Source organism: Dendropsophus ebraccatus, chromosome 7 (genome assembly GCF_027789765.1).
Source record: "Dendropsophus ebraccatus isolate aDenEbr1 chromosome 7, aDenEbr1.pat, whole genome shotgun sequence".
In the NCBI taxonomy this organism is placed as follows: domain Eukaryota; kingdom Metazoa; phylum Chordata; class Amphibia; order Anura; family Hylidae; genus Dendropsophus; species Dendropsophus ebraccatus.
Genome location: NC_091460.1, coordinates 80,223,444 through 80,248,565, shown reverse-complemented (window position 1 = coordinate 80,248,565; position 25,122 = coordinate 80,223,444). Strand labels below are relative to the sequence as shown.

At 41.5% G+C, this 25,122-nt stretch overlaps 1 protein-coding gene across 5 annotated transcripts in view; it reads left to right on the top strand.

Annotated features, from left to right (window-relative positions):
• CLCN3 (chloride voltage-gated channel 3) overlaps positions 1–23,706 on the top strand; it is a 70,336-nt gene extending 46,630 nt beyond the window's left edge. For 2 of the 5 annotated variants that reach the window (XM_069977815.1, XM_069977816.1), the window contains 10 exons: positions 250–437; positions 531–653; positions 1,419–1,625; positions 2,888–2,968; positions 4,153–4,698; positions 5,457–5,643; positions 8,431–8,829; positions 10,304–10,520; positions 17,395–17,470; positions 21,802–23,706. In XM_069977815.1, coding sequence (XP_069833916.1) covers positions 250–437; positions 531–653; positions 1,419–1,625; positions 2,888–2,968; positions 4,153–4,698; positions 5,457–5,643; positions 8,431–8,829; positions 10,304–10,520; positions 17,395–17,470; positions 21,802–21,963 — 2,186 coding nt within the window. In that variant the 3' untranslated portion in view covers positions 21,964–23,706. Of the gene's footprint in view, positions 1–249; positions 438–530; positions 654–1,418; positions 1,626–2,887; positions 2,969–4,152; positions 4,699–5,456; positions 5,644–8,430; positions 8,830–10,303; positions 10,521–17,356; positions 17,471–21,801 lie in introns of those variants that run through there. The other 3 variants (XM_069977818.1, XM_069977820.1, XM_069977819.1) reach the window with 2 other exon arrangements.
• The last annotated feature ends 1,416 nt before the right edge of the window (positions 23,707–25,122 follow it).

Here is a 25,122-nt window from a genome sequence, read left to right as displayed (position 1 = left end):
GCCTTCTCAAAGAGATGGTCTTTTGGGGAGGTTTCACTGTATACTTGTGACAACCAGTCTAAGGTCATTGAATTTACTATGACCTTATGAAATTACAGGGACCGTGTCCTGTAGTCCACATTTTGCTAATCTACCTTACTTCCTCTGATGCCTGTTTGGTGGGTAATTATATATCATGATATTTACAGTTTCTGTACCTGATTTTGTTAATAGTGTTACATTTGTTAATAACACTTACTTGTGCGACAGGTGCACTGGCGGGCTTGATAGACATTGCCGCAGACTGGATGGCAGACCTTAAGGAAGGAATCTGCATGACAGCCTTTTGGTTTAACCATGAACAGTGTTGCTGGGGATCAGATGATGCCACCTTTGAAGAGCGAGACAAGTGTCCTCAGTGGAATACGTGGGCAGATCTCATAATAGGGCAGGCAGAAGTGAGTTCTCAGTAATAGTGCGCTGTGGTCTGAAATACAGATACCAGATATTACAACATAATAACCAATGGTTTTCTTGCTTTTAATTTGCAGGGTCCTGGATCATATATTATGAACTACATAATGTATATCTTCTGGGCTCTGAGTTTTGCCTTTTTAGCGGTCAGTCTGGTAAAAGTGTTTGCTCCATATGCTTGTGGCTCAGGAATCCCAGAGGTACGTATGGTTTGTGTTCTAAACATCTGAATGCAAGTCCTGCCCACTTGCAATAACAAAGGTTATGGGAATGACGGACAGTAGTCATGCTGAGGTGGCAGTCTGTCTGCTTGAAGTTGATAGATGCAAACTCTGTTTTACCATATTTTTTTTTTTTTTTGGGGGGGGGGGGGGGGTAGGGGTAGTATGGGACATCACATCACTTGCATTCAGTATCACCTGCAGATAACCGCCAGCACCTGCAGTGCATGCAGCTGGCAGCATAGCTCCTAAAGTCAATCCATAGTCCCCACCTACAATGTTAAAAAACACCCTGACAAACTGGATGTAATGATGAAGCAATTGCATGTTAGTTATTCCTAGACCTTGAAAAATAGGACAGCAAGAATCCACCCCCCTCCCAGTATTAGGACTCCTTTAATCTATGAATCCTGTTAAGTGTTATCTTGCAGTAAAGGCACCTACGTAATAAGATTGTATATCTTCTTCATTTCATCTGTCACTTTGTTTGCAGAACTATTATCTTGGTTATGGTCACCTGAATTGATTCAACATATCATGAAATGCTGAACTCTGATCCCATTTGGCCAGAACTGCCACATAAACACATTGTCATTGTTGGGCATAGATTGGCCATAGTAATAGCTGCAGATTATGGATAACAATTACAATGTTTCAATGTTGGTCTTGTATTTGCTTCTGTATGTTATATATGGTCATTGCCTCGTGGTCATATGTCACTAAGCATTGCATTCTTATTTCTAGATTAAGACCATTTTAAGTGGCTTCATCATTCGAGGATATTTGGGAAAATGGACATTAATGATCAAAACGGTTACACTGGTACTTGCTGTGGCTTCAGGCCTAAGCTTAGGGAAGGAAGGACCTCTGGTACATGTAGCTTGTTGCTGTGGAAATATATTTTCCTACCTCTTTCCTAAGTACAGCACAAATGAAGCAAAAAAAAGAGAGGTAAGTCTAGCACTAAATACTGTGGCAAATTGTATTCCTTACAATCCATAGCTTTATGACAGGGATGTGCTTCAGGAATAGAAGACAAAGTAAGTAAAGTTTTTACTGGTGCAGAACATATCTCTGTAATATTTAAGATTATTAAAATTGTGCCATTTATCTGAGTTTGCAAAAGTTTAGCCCTTTTTACTAGTGCATAAATTCTGCATTGAGTTCTATGGAAATGTCATGGATAGAGAGAATAAGGCCCCATGCCACATGTTTGTAGTCGTTGTTATGGTCTGGAAATACTGATCAGGAAGCCTTTCAGGAGGGTTTAGGAAATAGCTTTCCAGTGTGTCTTCACCCTTCACACTCTGCTCTGGAGTGCTGGGGAGAGAGAAGCCTCTTGTGGCTAGAGGCATAATGCTGCCGCCAGCCAGAAGGCTAATTGACTGGGTGAGGGAGCCAATGGCTTCTCACCCTGTCAAACACAGTGCCACCCTTAACTGTACATGCCCTACTGAGTAGGTGCATGTACAGTGAAAGGGCCATGCGCAGGACTTGGTGGCGCTGGTTCTGTCTGGCTACCAGCACATCCAGAACGCTGGGCAAATTCTCTATGCTTTCATAGGGTTCTATGGGGAATTCCGGCCAGAAGTAGTACATGTCCTATAATGTCCAGTTTTCAAGCACAGACCCCCTTAAGGAAAATTCCTTATAGGTGTACATTTCTAATAAAACCCTATGAGTTAGGAAATCTATCTGGATTTCTTATCAGGAAAAGGGGAGTAAGGTCTCATGCCCACATCCTTGTCAGGAAATACTGATAAAGAGGCTTCAGGATACAATCTGTATGTCCTAACAGTAACAACTGAAAAGAAGCATATAAATAAAAATCCATACTCCCCTACTGCAGCAGCTTCACCCCTCCTTTCCTGTGAGTGTGAGATTGATGTCACTTGTGCACCACAGAGCCGGGGGAAAGAGCAGCCTCTTGTGGCTGGAAGCATAATGCTGCTTCCGTTACAAGAGTGATTGAAAGGGCAGGGAGCCAATGGCTGTGTCCTATCTATCACAGCGCTGCGTTTAACTGTTTGTGCTTCTGATCAGGAGTGCATACAGTTAAAGGGCGGGTGCTGTCACCTGTTAAGAAATCAGGCTAAATTTAATGGATGTGTGCATACAGCCTAAGTAAAACAGGATAGACTAGTGTTGCACTGTTGCCTTCATGTGCTGTATATCAGTATCAAGGTCATATTTACAGTATGTTTCTCTTGCAGGTTCTTTCAGCAGCATCAGCAGCTGGTGTCTCTGTAGCGTTTGGAGCTCCAATCGGTGGAGTCCTTTTTAGTTTGGAAGAGGTGAGACCCTAATAATATTTTTTCCTTATGTATGCGTATGTACAGCAAAGCTGAAAAGTAGCTACAGAGAGCAGCAAAAATATTGTGACTGCTCTAATGGGCTCTAAAAACCCACAAAAAACACAGAACAAGGTGCAAATCTTTCCATTATAGTAGTTCTGTGGTGTTCCACTTGTCGACAGAACTGTACGTATGCACTGAGCCTTACTTGTGATCATGTCATTAGAATTCCTTTTCACTTCCCAGCTACGAGCGCCACCTTATCAGCTAGGATAGGACTTCTGCTAGTCTTGTTTTGATGACCTGTTCTAACGAAAAGCCAACGAAAAGCCATGAATACTAAAGTATGAAAAACCCCTTTAAAATTATGCAGAGTAATTGAGAAAATGTACTGTAAGTATATCCTGCATAAAAGACAAGGCCTTATTCAGTCTTATTGATGCAAAAATCCAAAATTATGGTCTATAAGGACCCACAGAGGTTTCCCATAATCCTTAATATATAGACAATGCATAGGTAAACATTTTGGTAGTAGGAAGTTATTATATCTGCTCCTTGTTTGCACCCTGGCTCCAAGGGCAGCAGAAATGTACAAGTGGACTCCAAACAATACGTGTACACAGGAGGTTACCAAGTATTAAATGACCATATAACTTTTCACCACATCTAATGAATCACTGTTAAAGGGAAACTATCAGCAGTAGACAACTTTGACCTGCTGATATCTACCTTTTGTGCACGGGGCGCAGAGAAAGTTTATCTTTGGTGCTGTTTTTGTTTATTTAGTTATATCCTCAGGCTAATCGGGCGGTTTGGAGAACTGGAGTCTGGACTACTGCCCCTAAAGCACACCCTTTGAATATTAAAAAGAAAAAAAAAAACTCACCTGGCCCGTGGCCGGTGCCTGTCTCCTCTTCCTCCAAGCCCTGCAAGGGCACAAGTGATGTCACTCGTGTGCCAGAGATCTGGGGAAGACTACAGCCTCTTGTGGCTGGAGGCAGCGCACTGCTTGCGGCCACAAGATTGATTGACTGGCAGGGCAGAGAGCCCATGGCTTTTCGCTTTTTGTACTGTATTTAACTATAAAGGGACCTTAGGAGTGGCAGTACCCTGCTACTGCATGATTGGGGTGCTGCCAATATTTATGTTCAGAGTAATCTATTGATGTATATTTTATTCTCCAGGTCAGTTACTACTTTCCGTTGAAGACATTGTGGAGATCTTTCTTTGCCGCTTTAGTGGCTGCCTTCATTTTAAGGTCAATAAACCCATTTGGAAACAGCCGCCTTGTGCTCTTTTACGTGGAATATCACACTCCTTGGTACCTGTTTGAACTCATCCCTTTTATTCTCCTCGGTGTGTTTGGTGGACTGTGGGGAGCCTTTTTCATCCGTGCAAACATTGCCTGGTGCAGACGACGCAAAACCACCAAATTTGGGAAGTACCCAGTACTAGAGGTTATTGTGGTGGCCGCTATCACTGCAATCATCGCATTTCCAAATCCATATACACGATTTAACACCAGTCAGCTGATCAAAGAACTGTTCACAGACTGTGGACCTCTGGAGTCGTCCTCCCTGTGTGACTACAAAAATGACATGAATGGTAGCAAGATTGTGGATGACATCCCAGACCGGCCTGCTGGTAATGGGGTATATTCAGCCATGTGGCAGCTATGCTTGGCACTGGTGTTTAAGATCGTCATGACTGTGTTCACATTTGGTATCAAGGTAAGTGACTGCTTATAGAAGAGATCAGTGGACTGTTATATAGTCAAGTATTGTGAATGTAGCTAGTTGATAGGTAACACACGGTTGTGGTGAATCTTTTGTATGTTATGAATTTACATGTGCAACTATTGCTTATTTCTGGTCCTTTTAAAAACTGGTTTAATGCACTTTTCTGTATGGAGCAGATAGGTGAGTGGGAGCCTACAGGCGATGGATGCCACTGTATGCTGCCTATACAGAACTCCACCCGACATAATCCCCATGCATATACTGCAAAACGGGGTCAGAAGACCCAAATATGTTAGTGAAGGTCTCATGTTTCTGTCAGTGCCAATGACTTTGAACGGAGAGAGATACTCAGATTCTGGTCCATTTGAATGCTTGCTATATCTTCTGGTTACAGTCCTAGGACTCCTCAGTAGGGATGAACAAAATGACATATTAACCGAGCAAAGCGCTTCATTAGCTTGGAGGTCAGCTTATTAGCCGGCTGCCTAATAAGTTCAGAGGCAGCCGGCTGAAAAGCCGACCACCGTGATATCAAAGCGCTTCACTTTTTTAATACTGTAAATTCGCTCATCTCTGCTCCTCAAGAGTTTCATACAGGGACGAATAAGGTTACTTATGTCTTTAGCCAGCCTAAAGCAAGTATGAACAGAATTTTACTAAACATTTACTATTGCGTCTATTGGAAAAAAGGTCCTCACTGCATGTGGTCTTGTCTCACTGCTACATCTCTAAATGTCATGTGTTTGCAGGTGCCCTCAGGATTGTTTATCCCAAGCATGGCTATAGGGGCTATAGCAGGAAGAATTGTTGGAATTGCTGTGGAACAGCTGGCGTACTACCACCACGACTGGTTTATATTCAAGGAATGGTGTGAAGTGGGTGCAGACTGCATCACTCCAGGGCTGTATGCTATGGTTGGTGCAGCAGCATGTTTGGGTAAGTGTGTACTGCCTCATACTGCTAAGTAAGAACCAGTGTGATTTGCTGCTGATCCCAGTCCAGTGACTGTAAATTGATGAGGAAGCTGCAGTTTGGTTCCCTCTTACTTTTAGTTTCCATAGCTTGCAATCTTGTTGTATTCACTGATTCCCCCCCCCCCCCCCCCCCCAATAGCCATGCAGTGTTGCTGATGTTCCTGGAAACAAACATTGCAACATAGGATGGAGATGCCCTTAGAAGTTAGGGTCCATTTACACAGAAAGATTATCTGCCAAAGATTTGAAGCCAAAGCCAGGAATGGATTTGAAAAGAGGAAACATCTCAGGCTTTCCTGTATGACTTGATCTCTGTTTATAGTCTGTTTATGGCTTTGGCTTCAAATCTTTGGCAGATAATCTGTCAGATAATCTTTCTGTGTAAACGGACCCTTAGCAATCTAAATCAGAACGTGATTGGACGCCTTTTATAGCAATGCCATACATAGAGGTTATCTGTCCTATTTGAAATACATCAGTCCTATGACTTCTAAACCCTACTTTTAACTTTAGGGTTCAAACCCACTTGCCGGATCTGCAGCGAGTCTCCTTGCTGCGTTTTTGCAGCGACACTCGCTGCAGATCCCAGCCCTATACTTTTCATTAGCAGAGAAACTCGCAGCAGGGATGTACATCCCTGCTGCGATTTTGTCTGCAGCCCTTCCCATTAACCCCCTAGCCACCGGACATTATACATTACCGTGTCCCCGTTCCTGCTTGCTTCGGGGCTCCCGGTGTCTTCACGGCCCGCCCGGCCAATCAGTGCGCTGTGGCGGGGCAGTGCACTGATTGGCCGGGCGGAACGTGCCGGGAGCCGCCGAAGCAAGCAGGAGCCGGGATCAGGTAATGTATTTCCTGCCCGCCCCCCTGCAGCCCCGGTCGCCCCCGGCCGCACGCCAGACTATACATTACCGGGTCCCGAAGCAAGCAGGAGCGGGGACCCGGTAATGTATAATGTCCGGCGGCTGGGGGGTTAATGGGGCGGTCTGCAGACAAAAGAGTTTCTCTGCTAATGAAAGTATAGGGCCGGGATCTGCAGCGAGTCTCGCTGCAAAAACGCAGCAAGGAGACTCGCTGCAGATCCGGTAAGTGGGTTTGTAACCTTAAAGATCTATATAAGTTTTATATTACGTTATTAAACATTTTGGGCCTCATTTATCAAAAGTAGCCAAAAAACCCTTGTCTTCAGTAACCTGTCTTGCTAATCACAGCTCAGTTTTCATTTTATCAGAGCAATTTAAGAAATGAAAACTGAGCTTTGGTTGCTATTGGTAAGTGTTTTTTTTTTTTTTAGTAAATCTATCATTGTCATTAACAGTTGTACAAAACACCCGACTAGCCTAGAGTCTGGTAAAAGTACTGCTATCTTGGTAGACCATTGATCTATCTACCTCAAATAGATGAAGACTTGGATATAGTGTTTGTACTTTTCTGTACATATATTAATGTAGGATTAAACAGGGAATACCTTCTCCCTGTATTTTCAGTGTTCATTTTGTTAATCCAAGTGCTAATACCTATTAGTGTAATCCCTGAAATAACAATCATGCCAAAGGCACTTTTTAAGGTGCCGATCTTTCTTTGTGTGTATAGAACTTGTCTTTGTCTCCTTTCTCCTCTAAGCTTGCTCCATTTCATTAGTGAACATTGGCACCTCGGTGGGGCTTCATGGTTGTTTTGAGGGCAAGGGTATAAGGGAAGATCCACTGAGCTAGGAGAGCCTAAATTCATCAGTAAACCTACCCCAACAGTAGTTCAGAAGAAGCAATTGTTAGAGACATGTAATGGACCCATAGGGTCTTCCGTAGACTTACTAATCCCTCATGTGCCTGCTTTTGCACTCGGGTAAGGCCCGCCAGGCATCCACTAGGTTGGGTCACTTATAATCAATTTATTGGCAGTCCCCTGATCTGTCCCATTAGTACTGGCCACTTGTTTTTTATTTCACATGCAAGATTGTGGGAAAGTCTCTGCACTGCTGCACGGCAACAGCAGGGTCACCGTTTAGAAACAAAAAAGTAAATAGAACCATGGGGAAAACAGTGATGTAAGTTACTCCCCTAAAAACAGCACATTAGTTCTACTTTACATATACAGTATGTATGCGGTACACTTGATTTTACCACCACCCCTTTAACTTTGTAATTAAATTTAAAAAAAAGGAATGTGTCCCTTTTAGGTTTTATTTTATTTTTTTTCACAGAAATTTTATTTTGTGCTGCCACATTTTTCTCTCTACTCAAAAATAAATCTGAAAGCAAACGGATAGGGATCTCAACAGATCCTTTTATTTCTATTTCTCTGATTGCCAAATGGATTAGATTACTGGTAAACAGACAGAGAAGAAAAAGTGTGAACCCAGCCCTACCATGTTACCTGCAAATTTTTACTGTTTTGACTGTAGAAATCTGCAATAAATTAAGCATGCTACAGATTTAAACCATCTAAGCATTATGTATCTATGCAGAAAGCGTCCACTGCATGTGGATGAGATTTGTAAAATCCCATCCACCTGCCTGATACTGTAAGGCCTCATTAACACGTCCACAAAATTTGTCCATAATTGTAGATCCACTGTTGGGGACAAATTCTAACTCCAATTTGCTTCTATATTTCTATTGGTTTCCTTCGTACATATATAAATGTAAATGTTGCCAAATTCCAAGCTGCACTATATGGGTAGTAATAGAAGATAAGACATGTATGCATGTATTTTGCAAAACACTGAATTGTTGTCTATTGTGTTTAGGTGGCGTTACCAGGATGACTGTGTCGCTGGTTGTTATTGTATTTGAGCTTACAGGAGGCCTAGAATACATTGTGCCATTGATGGCGGCTGTAATGACCAGTAAGTGGGTAGGAGATGCTTTTGGACGTGAAGGCATCTACGAATCGCACATACGACTTAATGGATACCCATTTTTGGATGCAAAAGAAGAATTCACGCACACAACGCTGGCTCGAGATGTGATGAGACCAAGGAGAAGTGACCCTCCGCTAGCAGTTCTTACACAAGATAATATGACTGTTGATGACATTGAAAGCCTGATCAATGAAACTAGCTACAATGGTTTCCCCGTCATCATGTCCAAAGAATCACAACGACTTGTTGGGTTCGCATTAAGAAGAGATTTAACACTAGCAATAGGTCAGTAAAACACTATTCTTAAAGTGCGTCTGTACCTTGAAAAGACCTGCTTGGTTTTGTTATATTAAACCCTTTAGAGTGGTGACACAGTTCTGGTGGATGACTGTGGTTCAGTACAATAAACAGTGTTATTGATGTACTGGGTCTGCATAGTGCTCTGAGATCTACAAAGAAACAGACGGAAGGGTTTAAAGCACAAAGGCAACCCCGGTCTAAGTAGTGACCTGCTGATAATGATGAAGGCAGAATAGTAGCAGAGGAGATCCCAGCATGTCATGGGTTACATCAGAAAAGCAGCCCCAGCTGTTTTATTCTAATATTTAAGCCTCACTCATGTGTATCACACTTCACACAGATTGTTCTGCAGATTCTACTTTGGTGCAAATCCCCCCCCCCCCCCCAGAAAATTTCACATGCAATGGAAACCCTTTCTTCTATTCATTTTTACTTTTACTGCAAGAAAAAATGGGGAGCTTGCTACTTATGTCCATGAATTCTGCATAGAGAATCTTATTAGCCCTCTCTATGGATAGTATGGCTAATCCTCAGACAGCCCATGTACTGCAGAAATGAGGAATAAAACTCCATACAATCTACTTGCCATCAGCACAACATTTTGCTCTGTGCTGGGTTTACTAGTGGTCAGGTTTTATATGGTCACTCGTGGACCTGCTATTGAAAATGGAATTAAAGCGTAACTCTCATTTCAGGGTAATTTTTCTGAAAACATTAAATATCAACAGTACAAGCGATTTTAAGAAACTCTGTAATAGGTTTTATGTACTAAAAGAGTTTCCTTCTGTAGTGAAAAAGCAATCTCCCAGCCTCCCCCCTCACATCAAATGAAGCAGGATTTCTGTCTCCATTATGTGGCTATGGAGGGGGGAGGGGCTGTTAGGAGTGACTGAGCACGGAGCAGTCCTGCACAGCACAACACCCTGCAATCTTCTCTCAGTAAGTTCATAGATAAGCACTGACCTTTCTGACCCCAGAATCCTGCGTCTTAGGTGCCCAGAGAGTCTACAAACAGCTGACCTTCATGTCACCTCTTCCTTCTCCCTCATCTCCCTCAGCCCCTTCCCCCTTCATAGGCTTACAATGGAGAGAGCAGAACCCGTCTTCACTGGCTTCTCTGTAATGAAGACGTGTTTGCCTGATAATGCACAGATAAGAAGTCAGGGGGGAGGCTGGGAAATTGCTTCTTGAGTACAGAAGGAGGCTTTTTTGGCTGATGAAACCTATTACAGAGTTTCTTAAAATCGCTTATACTACTGATTTCTGCAATAAAAAAAAAAATGACAGTTTTGCTTTAACTTCTATACTGTCAAAATTTTAGATATTCAGGGCAGAGTAAATTTATGTGCTACACTGAGCTAAATGTCAAATGAAGATGATCTGTTGTGTATGAAGATATTTTGCCCTCTGAAGAGATTAATAATTATTTTTGTCTTTGCCTTTTTTTTATTTTTTTTAGAAAATGCAAGAAAGAAGCAGGAAGGTATAGTTGGAAGTTCCCGTGTTTGCTTTGCCCAGCACACCCCATCCCTTCCTGCTGAGAGCCCCCGACCCCTTAAGCTGCGCAGCATCCTGGACATGAGCCCCTTTACTGTGACTGATCACACACCAATGGAGATAGTGGTGGATATATTCCGCAAGCTGGGGCTCAGGCAGTGCCTTGTCACACACAATGGGTGAGTTTCTGAGCATGTTCACTACCTTATTCTAATGACTGATATTAGAGTGAGGGGCGTCAGCAGGCTTCTTTTGCATTTATAAAGTGGTTATCCAGGATTAAAAAACATGGTGGTTTTCCTCCAGGACCAATCTTTTTAGTCTGTATTGCAGCTCTGTTCCATTGAGGACAGGTGTAGCTCTGCCTTTGGTAGAAAGCAGCAATGTTTTTTTCAGTCCTGGATAACACCCTTTAAAAATTTTTTTCATGATGGTAATCTCACCAGGAACATCTAGAGCAGTGCTTCTCAAACTGTGAGGCGGGCCTCACCAGTGAGGCGCCCCCTAGTTGTTGGTGAGGCCCAGCTGAGGAGCCAGTTTGCACAAAAGTTACTATGATCTGCACAGTCCTTTTGCTGCTTGCAAAAATCTCCATTTTAGCAGCATTATTTGCTTTATTAGAATCTAGAGCTTGAGAGATAGGTGAAAAGTAGCCCTAGCATTATTTTCAGCTTTTAAATGGACTTTCACCACAGATAGTGAGGCCCAGGCACCCTCTTGGTCAGTCTGGTGAGGCCCAGGCATTGCCTTGGTCTGCTGGGTGAGGCTCCAGTAGAAAAAGTTTGAGAAGCGCTGATCTAGACAACTCTTTTGTTAATGTGAGCATTGCAAACTCCATTTTCGGATTACGATCAAAACATGTGTTATGCTAATTACAACATCTCCCAACCTGATTGGGTAAAGGGCGCACAGATGTTGTGTCCCTGTGAATCCCCTCAGCCAGTCATGTCAGGAGGTTTGGTAATTGCCAAATAGTGCTTGCTTTTCAATAGCAGCCACTGGATTGCATCTTAGAGGGAAGATTTTAATATGGAACAGTGCCAGAACTATGGGTAAGTGCCATGTTGCAGAAGTATTCCCAGCTATAATACCACAGACTGTTGTAGGGAGATTTATCAAACATGGTGTCAAGTGAAACTGGCTCAGTTGCCCCTAGCAACCAATCAGATTCCACCTTTCATTTTCCAAAGAGTTTGTGAGGAATGAAAGGTGGAATCTGATTGGTTGCTAGGGGCAACTGAGCCAGTTTCACTTTACACCATGTTTGATAAATCTCCCCCTTAGTTTTTAATGTGCTAAGAAATTACTTCCTTTTACTAGTTATCAGACTTTCTTTATTCTTTGGTGGGTCGAAGCCCAGTTAACTCCCAGTTTTTACCAGGAGATTAACTGAGAATAAAGAGGCGGCTTGTGTTGTATCCAGAATGTGGATACCAGGATTATCAGATTAGACATGCAATTATTGTGTAAAGGGTTTTCTGTGTTGTGTTTTTTTTTTTTTTTTTGCACTATTGTAGTTTTTAATCCCTTCATAACCAAAGGTCATTGATGCCTGGATGTCCAGGTCACATTGAAGCAATGTTCCTCCTTGTCCCCCCTCCCCCTTTTTTATTTACGCTGTTCCCCGAGCGGGAATAATGATATTGTATTGTCACACCTTCCCACATAAGAATGTGTACATACGTTCACATGTGTATGGGGGAGGGGGGGGGGGTTCAGAGAGGGGTCACGTGGCAACCCTGCTCTGAACCGCTGCGATCCAGCTGCTATCTGCAGCCTGGAACCGCTGCTATTAGCTATTTAGTTGCAGCTTTCAAAGCTGACAGCTGCATTTAAACAGCTATTTCCCCAGATTCATGGTGGTCCAGTGGGAGCATCTCCCCCCGCCATGCAATCGCGGAGGGGGGATCTGTTCAACTTACCCGACTGGGCCTCCGTGTTGGAATAAAGCTGATCTCGGCTCGGTAATCCATAGATCTGGTCTGCAGCTTACCAGAGTAATACAGAACTGATCTAATGGATCAGTGCTGTATTATATACACAGCATTAATCTATATGAGAGATAAGTGTTGTGTATATAGAAATCCCCCAGGGGGACTAAAAGCTAAAGTAAAAAAATAAAAATAAAGTTTTCTCAATAAATAATCCCCTACCCTAATAAAAGTTTGTCACCCTCCTTTTTCTATTTTTATAAATAAACATATTTGGTATATATTAATTATCTATTAATTACAATTAAATTATGACATTCCTGATCTCGCATGGTAAAACAATGTAAGCGCAAAAAAGCCTAAATGCTAAATTGCTGATTCCCCCCCCCCCCTCAAATCCAGAAAAATTGTAATAGTGTTCAAAAGTCGCATTTACACAAAGTACCAATAGAAAGTACAGATAATGGCGCAAAATGTGACATCTCACACAGCCCCATACACCAAAGTATAAAAGCCTTATAAGCGTTTTGAAGTTTCCATTTTTTAAACGCAGTCATGTAAAATAAAAGCTATACAAATTACATATCGATGTAATCGTACTGACTTCAGAAACATATATAACATGTCAGTAATACTATAGGATGAATGGCATAAACACGAAACCCTCCAAAATGAAAACAAATTCCTTTTCTTTTTTTTTTCTTTTTTTTTTCAATTTCACTGCACAAATAATTTTTTTACGGTTTGCGGCATATTATGGAAAAATTAAGTCTGCCATTGCAAGCACACTTAGTGTCGCAAAAAATTAGGGCCCATAGGTCTGTAGGTGAAAAAATGCAAGCGCTATGGCCTTTTAACCCCTAGACGACCCTCGACGTAACTACGTCCTGAGTGTTTCTCCTGCTATGAAGCACGCTCCGGAGTGAAGCGCTCTTCGTAGGAGGTGGGGGTCGGCTGCAGTGAGCAAGCCGGGACCTCACCGTTAATGACAGGCTGCAGTGTGTCATTAACTCAGACGTCGCGAGTCCCCTGTCACTTACCGATCGGGACCCCGCAGTGTTACTGCGGGGGTCCTGATCGCTGTATCGGACCGCCGGAGGTCTCTTACCTTCCTCCGTACGGTCCGATCGGCGAGCTGCTCACTGAGCCTGTACAGGCACTGATCAATGCTATGCCTATGGCATAGCAATGATCAGTGTAGAAATCAAAGTTATGTATGTAAAAGTCCCCCAAAGGGACTTCAAATGTGTAAAAAAAAAAAAAAAAAAAAAAAAAGGGAAAAAAAGTGCGCAGATTACCAATTTTTATGTTACATTATATATATATATATATATATATATATATATATATATATATATATATATATATATATATATATATAAAAAAAATATATAACATTATTAAAAATGATCAAAACTTCAGATTTTCAATATATGGTATTATTAAAAACTTGAGATCATGGCGGAAAAAATGACACCCCTTACAGCCCTGTAGGTGAAAAAATAAAAACAGTTATAAGCGTCACAATAGGCCCATTTTATTAATAACTAATTGCCAAAAAAAAAGGATTTTATTCAAAAACAATATATAACATTAGAGAATCTGTGTAAACCTGCATATGGTTGTGTTCGGGCTGACTTATAGAATAATGGTATCATGTCGCTTTTACCGTCATACATGTTATGGTAAAATGAAAGACGCCATTACACAGTACAACTATTCCTGTAAAAAACAAGCACTTACATGGCCCTGTAGATAGAAAACTGAGAGTGCTAGAGCTCTTAGAAGGGGAGGAGGGAAAAATGAAAACACTAAGATCAAAATTTGCGCGGTCCACTGGGTCATTTTGGGCCTGGTCCTCAAAGGGTTAAACATGGAGAGGAAAAAGTGAAAGCACAAAAATGAAAATTAGCCCAGTCCTGGCCTCTTCTATGAGAAAATCCACACTGAACTAATGCTAACAAAGTGCATGAACTAGGGGGTCAAGTAGCTGCAAAGCATGCTGGTGTGGCATCCATTGCTTTCTGTCTCTAAGCTTATTTAATCAATGCTGTACCGACTGGTAGAGTATGAAGATGGAGAATGTCAGGTACAGCTGAGCACACATTGCAACTACATGATTTCCCTATACTTCCAGTACTCTGTTAGCAATACACAGACACACATAGTAATAACGCTACATAAATGGGGGTTGGGGGCAGGGTGATGGTGTTTTGAACATGGATTTTCTGACAAAAGGGGCCAGGTTAATATTCTTCAGTGAATCCAATAACCTTTTATAAGATGGTTATGCTGTAAACAAGCACACTCCTTTTTACCACACACTTCAGCTATGTTATCCAGTGGGGTAAGCTTAGATAAAACCAGAAAACCATTGGTTAAATATTTTGCCATTCACTATGACGTTTGTGTGTTTCCTATAGACAGGTAGTTTTAAAAGGAAGCTGTCACACTAAATATACAGTAATCATTCATGTAAACCTTTGCTCATTCTGGGCCATGTAATCAGGTGGACGGTGTGTATAACTGTGCTTATAGAGAAGGCTCTTTATCACTAGGTAGCCACCCACTTGACTACTTAGCCCAGAATGAGCAGAGATGTCCATGAATAAATAGCAAGTTATCCTGTATGACTCTGCTCAACTCCACCTGCTCTATAACAGGATGAATACAGATTGGACTGATTTTTCAGTATGACAGGTTTCCGTTAAATGTAAAGAACTAGCTCATCGCATTCAGTAAGGGCACATTCACATGTCCTCAAATTTGCGGAAGGAATGTCATGGACTTGTTCCCTGTCCATCACATTCCTTCCCTGTCCATAAATTTGCATATGTGTGAATGTTGCCTAAAGCCTAGATGTGGATACTGTATAACCTTATGCAGTGTGCACACTTGTGATCAGGAGTCCTCTTGTCCAATCTCTCTGTATAAACAAATTGTAAGCGATACACATCCAGGGACGAAATGAGCCCTTGTTTGGTCACTGGTGATGGACAAGAGAATGAATCTCCAAGTGTGCATGCAGCCTTACTCAGGTAACCTCTATAGTCATTGTAAGAGCTGCTTATAGATTAAACTCCAGAAAGATTTGAGCAGATCTGTGTGTTGCATGCACTCTGCTTGGTGGCGCTCACATTGCGGCCCATGACTAATAACTCGCTGTCTCTGCATCATTGCTTGCTCTGGTTGAATACACAATTACAGCCTTGGTATCTTGGGTCCTGGCATACTGTGCTGTTTCTATCACAAGCATTTATATTTATAACTGTTTCTTGTTCTACTAGATTGTTCTGCCTGCAAATCATAAAGGCTACCCACCATCCCTTTATTAACCACTTATAGTTCAGTATGCATAGGCAGACAGTCAGGAGTATTGCTGTGGGGGCAGTGTAGTGTAGGTACTATCTAATGGGGCGGAAGATAGCAATTCTCTTGGGAATAAATGTGATATTATACAATGGGAGTCCGAAAACTGCTAAAAGCATAACTGACTGTATCCCTATTTGCTTAGGACTCATTCATGATGTAGGTATAGCTTTCTTGCATTATTTGTCCACTTTGTATTACTCCAGTGAAGAGAACAACCAGTGACTGGTAACTATTACCATTCATGACTACATCCAATACACATCGCATGCTTCTTACTGTGGGTATCCAGTGCCAGATGCCAGAGTTAGGGGTGCTATTAATTACATTGTATATCCCACTATCATAGGTTGGGCACAGAAACGTATAATTTTCCTGGTCAAATTAATATTACATTGTCAGTGTCTGCATATCACCATCCTATTGTTATAATTCTATTTTACATACTGCCTGATCTATCTATCTTTGTTGCTCCTACAGTCACCCTACATACTAAATATGCTGAGATCGATCTTATACCTGTGTTATCCATTCCATTATTTTGCTCTCCCATAGGAACAGAAAAGTAAAAACAGATCTGACCCCATTGATTTCTAATGGTAACTGTCTGGTTCTATGGTAGTGTCTGTTGTTTTTGATGGGGAGAATTCCTCCATCTATCTTGTTCTTCCCATCAAATATGACAGAACCTTTGGCAGAGGCCCTAAATGGAGCCTTATAAGTGGGTCACAATCTAGCTTAATCTTGACTTGTAATATAGAAGCTTCTGTGCCTAGGTTATCTCACTGTTGGCCAAGACACTTATGAAGGATGCATCCTGTATACGTACTGTAGGGCAGTGATTTTCAACCAGTGTGCCGCGGCACACTAGTGTGCCGCGACACATGGTCGGGTGTGCCGCGGGGAAAGTTCCCCAAACTATGGTGCTCCTGTGAAACAGGAGAAAACAATGGGGGAGAAACAGGGGAAAGAAGCGGGGGGGAGAGAAGTTTGGTGGAGAGAAGCAGGGGGGAGAGAAGTATGGTGGAGAAAAGCACAGGAGAGAAGCAGGGGGGAGAAGTATTGTGGAGAGAAGAAGGGGGGAGAAGTATGGTGGAGAGAAGCACAGGAGAGAAGAAGGGGGGAGAAGTATGGTGGAGAGAAGCAGGGGGGGAGAGAAGCACAGGAGAGAAGCAGGGGGGAGAAGTATGGTGGAGAGAAGCACAGGAGAGAAGAAGGGGGGAGAAGTATGGTGGAGAGAAGCAGGGGGGAGAAGTATGGGGGAGAGAAGCACAGGAGAGAAGCAGGGGGGAGAAGTATGGTGGAGAGAAGCACAGGAGAGAAGAAGGGGGGAGAAGTATGGTGGAGAGACACACAGGGGGGGAAGAAAACAGGCCCAGGTTTCACACTGAGTTTAAATACATTAAGAATCTATATTATTAACTATATGTATAATATTTACTGTTTTAGTGTCATTTTGTGCCATTTTGGTTGGTGGTGTGCCCCGGGATTTTTTAAGTATAAAAAGTGTGCCGCGGATCAAAAAAGGTTGAAAATCACTGCTGTAGGGAATGTGAATACTTTATCTCCAAAATGTACAATTGTTTTGTATTTCTTTGACTTTAAATGCAATCTTTGACAAAGCCAGTAGTTGTATGTCTGCCATCTCACCCATTACCCCATAACATTGCCATGATTTTCTGTTGCTTCATTCTTTTTGTTTTCTCCATTTGTAGTTCAACCTCAGTTCTTAGCATAACATGATCTGTTTCAGGACTGTCTTGGGGATCATCACAAAGAAGAACATATTAGAACATCTCGAACATCTAAAGCAGCACGTGGAACCCTTGGTGATTAGTCAAAGCGCCTCTAACATGTAGTCACTTCTTAGAAGGCAGGAAGCATGAAATTTGTCTACTGTTCACACACATCACCAGGTCAACCAAAGAGCACATTGCTCCAGCTGATAGCAGCATCTGCACTGCTGTTCATCCTCGAACCCTGAGCACTGCAGGCAGAAGAAACGTCTGCTCAGCACTTCTTGCTGTGACATACTATTAGCAAAGCAACTTAGTAAGCACCAGCTCTTCACCACAGCTACCATCACCCAGCACTTTACTCTCAATGTCCTAAAAATCTGTAAACCAGAGCAGGTTATTTGGTGAAATATGTGGCCTTAACAGATTATGTCACATATCTGGACCACAATATCTTGTCGTTTTTACGGTTAGATTATTTGTGTTGTGCCTATGAGCACTTGCAGAGGTGGGCCAAGTGTTTTCCCTTCTAGCTTAGTGCCTTGTATGTTACATACAGGTCATATTGGCTGGTCAGATAATGTATTCCAGAGGTCTTACCAAGCTTGGATGTCTCCATATTCCAATTCATGGGTGTATTAAAGCTATGTACACACACCGGTGTGACTTATTAGTCACACCGGTGTGACTAATATATTTAGCCTTTAATTTTGCATAGATCGATGAATAGGAAGATATCTTACTTCCCTAGGGCTTGACAGGTCTAGACTGTGAAGTTGCAATTGGTTTACCTGTTACATGTATCACAAAAAATGGCAAGCCACAATAAAGTAGGCTTAAAGTGTTTTATGCCACATGAACATGTTTTGTACTAAACAAATTCTAAAGCTTTGGCTGCTTGAGCTCGAATATGTCCCTTAAAGCGTACCTATTGGTAAAGAAAAATGCATGTGTGCCCTAGAGAGCTGTAGGTGTAGCGCAGTTAGAAATGTGTCTGACCCATGTGTTTTGGGATGTTCTGCATCTATTTTCCCTAAAAACTGCAGTTGCATTCCTCCAATGTCTTCCCACCTTGCACCTCCAGTGTCTTCCTCTTAAAGCAGTCATTTTTAAAGAGATATTAAGAAAATGAAGCAGCACCCTCTATTACATCTCTCCACCTCATCCTCTTAAAGCAGTCATTCTAACTGAGGAAAGCTGCAGCTGCATTCCCCCCTCCCCCCTCTCTTCTATTTATTATATTACTGCAGATGGATATTTTGGGGCCTGAGGAGGTTTCTGAACATTGAGAGACTACAGGCTCATGGAAGGTGAGGAAGCTGCCACTTTCCCCTAATAAAGTATATGACAATGTTTCATGTGTTTATAAGTGCTACTGATTTATGTAGGTGGAACATTTTAACAATAGGTACGCTTTAATTCTGCTTTGGTACTGATTTTCATCTTCAGATCTGTTGCACATACATGAATACTTATATATTGGCTTGTGCAGACATCATTAGTCAGACTAATGCAACTGCTATGAAAACAGGCTGCTTACTTAAGTTATAATTGCATCCATAGGATTGTGCTTTCATAATACACTCTCATGCTGCAGATGCACCTGCCAAATGCAAATCTGAAAGACTATACAGTAAGATTATGTTCTTGTAGAGATGGGAGCTCAAAGATTTGTACTGTTCAGCTGAAGCATTGAGACTTTTTTCCTCCATCCTTTACGGAAGTGGCCTCTCTTTGTTGGCAGATTATTACTAAGCCTAGGGATCATACAATGACTATTATATTTCCCTAGTTCATTTTTCCCCATTGTTTAGCTTTTTTTCTTAAATTTATTAAGGTACCATTTTAATTTTGAGTTGTGTGTGTGTGTGTGTGTGTGTGTGTGTGTATGTTTTGTTTTTTTACCACCATTATCATCAAGGTCAATTGGTGATGGATTAAAAAAAGCTATTGGTAAATGTTACATTTCTGACAATTTCAGAATGAGTCACCAGTGCAACCAGGTGATGGAGAAAATCGTATATGCTGGGCTGTATTGCTAGAGGTATAACCAGTAGGAAGAGGGAGATTATGATCCCGCTGTATAGAGCTCTGGTGAGACCACATCTAGGATACTGTGTCCAGTTCTGGAGACCTCACTTACAGAAAGATATTGATAAAATAGAACAAAAATGGTGGAAGGAAAGATTTTTTTCAGTTTTTAAAGATCGCACATACTCACCTACTAGCAGTCATCACAGGGTGTGTCCCAGGGCATCGAGTTAGGTAAGTGGGCTAAATAAGATTCAGAAGGGAAGTGTTATAAATAAGAATCTGAACACAAGGACAAGGGAACACAATCTACGGTTATTTTGGGGGGTTGGGGGGGGTGTCGGTTGTTTTACTAAAAGTTGTAGATGCTTGGGTAAACTTTTCAGCAGGTGTGGTTGGTAAATCTACAGTAAGGGTGCCTTCACACGTACCGACTCGCAGCTTATTTCCGCATAAAATCCGCATGGTACAAATAAAACACACATAATACACTGCTGTGGGAATACATTGCTATTGAGTTACATAGTAATCATTATCACAGCGGATTTCATTGCAATAAACTCGCAGAGTGAAATCTGCTGTGATACGGTACATGTGAAGGCCCTAAGGGCGTTTTACATAAGTCAGTTATCAGTAGGCAGGAACATTGCTTATAATCAGTCTGTAGGAAGGGCCAACATTTAGCTGATGAACAAGAAATCTCTAGTTGTTAAAATCACTGGCCATGGCCTGTAAGCACTATGCATAGTATATGGTGGACTAAGTATCCATCACAAAAAATCTGGTCTGGGTAAGAGGAAGTGTTCCCAAAGAGGTCATCTTATGGAAAGATTTCACTGTATATCAATCCTAAGATAAAATTGAGAAGAAAATAATGCAAGGGCAGACTAGATGGACTACCCTTTTTCTGAGGAAAATCTGTTCTTTAGTTATATGGCAAAAAGGCATAACCAATATTGTGCCTTTGTGCTTTTGCCTTAGTCCTTGCATACGATGATGGCCCACAAATAAAGATTGGGATTATAAGGGGATGTTTTTGTAGTTCCACCCACTATGGTAAAACACCTTTCCTTTTGGGGTGGCAAAGTTGAAAGGCACCTGTAAGACAACAGTGTCAGTGACAAGATCCTATATTATTACCAGTGTTTTGGTGTAAGCAGATTGTATTTCTTCAGTAGAATTTGTTATAATTATCTGCACCAGAGAAAAGTTTCCTCTTCGATGATGGATGGGACTACAAGAGTTTAAAAGGTATATGACCCCTCTCTGTGTTAGTTTCTTCCCAGTATTTCATAGCTCTGCATTAAGCTGATGGTATTAGCATCATCTTCCCTCACCTCATATGACCGCTGTGCTAATTCCCTAGGTTATATGTTCTAGCTTAAAAAAATCCTGCTTTCCTTGAAAGATTTAATAAGAGAGCCATAAAGCTAGTATATAGAGGCTTCTGTAGCAAAGCTTTGCGTAAATGCCTTAGAGACCATGCTGGTTGCTTTGACTATGTTGCAGCTGTAAATCACATTGACCGGCTGTAGTGCATCCCTGCTTTTCCGGTATGATTCTAATACAGAAGAATTTCATGCATCCTCTCACAAGTGGAAGTACTAACCAGAATAACAAGGGCATCTGCTCAATATGTTCCGCTTTGTGTGTTATCCTGGTAGAGGTTTTTGATGTTGTTTTTTTAGCCTGCTCATTATGAGTTTAGAATTTTCCAAATGTTGCATTCATACCTCTCACTGGTGTTTGAATCCATTCCAACCGGTTTCCATTACACCTATCACTCATGTGAACAGCTGCCCCATTTACTGTCTGCGGCAATGCTGGAGCCAGTCATGGTAACACCATGCAATGTAGAATAGACAACCCTATTTGTAAATGGCATCATTTTCCCATAAGGGATGGGATAAACATACTGTACCAGGATAACAGTCACCTTACTCACCCATTTAATGTTCTCTATCTGTAGATACTCATTTCCATGTCTGCACATTCAGGAGGGGAGTGAACTATGAATTCTGAGCTGTTTATAATCTGATATACACTTATTTGGCGCACGTATGATACTGTAATGTCTGTGTGCTCACCCAGTATCCCAGGCGATAAAGAGCTCAGTCCATCAGGATAAGTATTGTGTGATAAGCTAATACACTGAAAACTGAAACCTCTGATTATAGTTTGGCAATCTTTTACTGTTGACAAATCATGACATTTTATCAGTAAAGTTATTGGCTATAAGTGAATAGTGTAATTGGTGGTGGTCTAATGTAATTTATGGATAGGGAAACTGTATTGTACCTCCTCTTTTCTGTTTCCTAGTTGTTAATCTAGGTTTTCCTTAAAAAAATCTGGTCTTTCTTTTCCCTAATTGTGCCTGTTTCTTTCTTTCTTAGACGCCTCCTTGGCATTATCACAAAAAAAGATATCCTCCGCCATATGGCCCAAATGGCAAACCACGACCCCGAGTCAATAATGTTCAACTGAATGCCATTTATGAAGACGACGCAGAGGAGACTGAAGAGGAGGTCAGCTTACTGAAGGACTCTCTGCCCTGATGATGGAAGGGTTTTTCGGCATATTGGAAACCATGATAAAGGTGTACTATTGTGCAACATTTTGCCTCCCTTCTTGTACAAATTCGAGGGAAGATCTAATCTGAGGCACCCGTCTGAGCAGATCATATGCTGTGAATGTTGCCAGTAGAGGGCAGTGTTTTATCCTTATCCAGCATAAGGAAGTGACCTAAAGGGCAAGTCTGTTACAGGAGTGTTAAGACTCCTATAGTTTTTGCTTGTTGAGACCAGGAAATACCCAGAAATGAGCCATCTTTTTTTTTTCCAAGACTTGCTGCCCTTTTTTATTATTATTGTGGGAGACAAGGTGTTTATGCTGTCAACCGATTACACTTCACTTTTTGTACATTCCAGGACAGATTTTGTTTGTTATCTTTCCTCCTCCTGACACTCCTCTGTTGTATTCCATGAGGGGACACTTACAGCAGCAATGTCTCATATTGAGATATACTGCCATTACCATCGAGTCCAACAAGAAAAAAAAAAAGTGCCATGTAGCGCTTTAGCTTGGTACAAAAGTGCTGACACGTGCAAGGGCAGACATTTCTTCCGCTAAACAGCTTACAAAAGTGGATGTGTTAATTATTTTATGCTCTGTTCCATGGCGTGAAGTGATTTATGCAGTTTTATTTTTGTATGCTGGAACCCTTGAATCCACTTATGTTTTGCCATGTTCAGGCCGTTGTTAGAGCTGTGAAGACTATTTTCTTTCTTGTTGTGGAGCCTTTGCACGGTATGACGCTTTAGGAAAATCGTGGAATACCTACCCAAGTCTAATATTACTGTGTGTAATTCTACTGCAAGCACTGACAACTGTTTATACTGCTCTGCCTACAGTACATGATAGTAGAAATCTGATGTTACAGTAAAAGTATTCATCTGTATTTATAGTCTACTTGATGTTTGATCAGTCCTGACAGTTTCGGGCAAATGGAGGAAAAACTTGAGTCCTTATTGCACTAATTGCACATCTCTTACCTTGTGTGGTCATATACCTTTCCTATACCGAGTCTCTTCTTAATCTGATAGACACTGGACGCTAACTGTATTTCATCTGTTTAATGTAAAAACAAATAGAAGTAACCCTATGTGAACAAAAGTGACAAAAACCTAGACCCCCTGAAACCTCAATTTATTAGAAAAATCATCTCTGTCCTATTGAATTTCCAAGTTCTCTTTATTTTGATCAGTATGCATGAACCATATTTAAAGCACAGCTACACCAACCACCTCCTGGTAATGCTGAGGCTGAAAAGCAGGATCATACCTCTAAATAAGCAATAACACATGATGGCTTAAACTAAATTGTTAACATAATGAAATGGGAAACATCAGAGCTGCTAGCCAATAAACATGAGTGTTGATGTGTCATCCTAAGTTTTGTGTGTTCAGATGTTTCATCTTGATCTGGTCGCCTGAACAAACCCAGCACAGGGTTACAGCTTTAGTTGGGTGACTTAGTCACAGTGGGTTAACGCAAAACATAAAGACTGTCCTAGGCTCTGGGAAGACCATGTGATTCTCCAGAATGGCATTCTGATGATTCCCAAATTAGAAGCAAGGAATGCTGCAGGTCACAACATGGGTGCAGTTGTAGAGGAAGTTATTATATGGGCATTCTGCTATGATTCTATAATCTACATTACAAATCAGCTGGAAAACGCTACTGAAATGGAGGTGTACTGTATTGTGGAAAATCCAAATAAAGTTATTGGGGAAACTGTACTGTCTTGTTCTCTTTGTATCTTTATGCGTGCCGGTTATATAGGAGAACCAAACATCACTAAAAAATTACACAACTGCTTGTTGAAACCAATTCACTGCCTTCATCTTCTGTTAGGTTCTAGAAAACTGCATGTTTTGCCAGCATTTGATTTAATGAGCAAAACCATCCATACTGATGTTACTAACCCCATCCATAACTACTAAACTGGAACAGATAACTTACATTTTATTATCTTAATCTGCTTGTATATGATTTACCATTATTCTTTCATACCTTTTTAGATTTCACTGTTTAATTTTAAGCACTTAACATTACATTCTGTTAACCTCACACTTTGAGTCTACATCCGAGGTACATGTCAGAAGTTGAAATGAGCGAATCACAGGGAGCGGAGCAGTGCTGAAAGGCCGGCGGCTTGATGAGCAGTGCGCAGATCAAATAAATACTTTGCTTCGTTTAGATGAGCGATTCACTCATCTCTAGTCAGGAGGACCCATAATGCATGCATCTGACAGAAGGCACAGTATACTATAGGCACACAGGGAAAGGTCACCCATAGGCTCCTATTGTTAAAAATGAATATACGCACACAGCAATATCTATCTTGGTGATTTCACTTACCAGTATGGCTTTTCCTCAAAGCATAACTGCACCTTGGGGAGAGAGGGTCCTGCCTCTGGATACAGGAAACCTGGAGATAAAAGGACTCCGCTCCAGTGAATTTTTGAGCCCAATAGGGGCCTTCCAATTATGGGTGGTTTCAGAACGCACAACTTTTTTTTGGTGTGTGCGCTACACCCACATTAACCAACACCTACCCAGTGCACACAAATGGTGGGAATATAAGGGTATCATCATGCTTCTAGAAAACACAATTATCAGTTAGTGTACTTTTCCTAGATCCCTTCCTCTAGCTGATCTACCCATGCCATTAGGGATCTGGCTATATTAGGCTTAAAGAGTCACTGTCATTTTTATTTTTTTTTCCCCCTAAAAATCAATAGTCCAGGCGATTTTAAGAAACTTTGTAGTTGGGTTATAAGGCAAATATGCCATTATCTGCATTCAAAAAGACTTTCCCCCCCCCACCCCCCTCCATTCACCGCAAAATATCAGAAAATTGTGACTTGTTGCATCAGACACAACCCTGTCTGTTCTATAGAGGGGGGAGGAGGGAGATGAGTCGGAAGCAGAGAACAAAGGATTACACAGCCGGGAGCTCCATTAAAGCTGTATTGAGAGAGATAGCCGGTGATGTAGCTGTAAATTACCTTTTTGTTGTCCTGTTTTGGTGCTTCATCTCCCTCCATCTCTCCCCTCTCCATACACAATGATTAAGACAGGGGGGGAGAGCTTCAAACTGCTTTTTCGTGATAATGCATTTTTCGGCTAATAGACCTAATTACAAAGTTTCT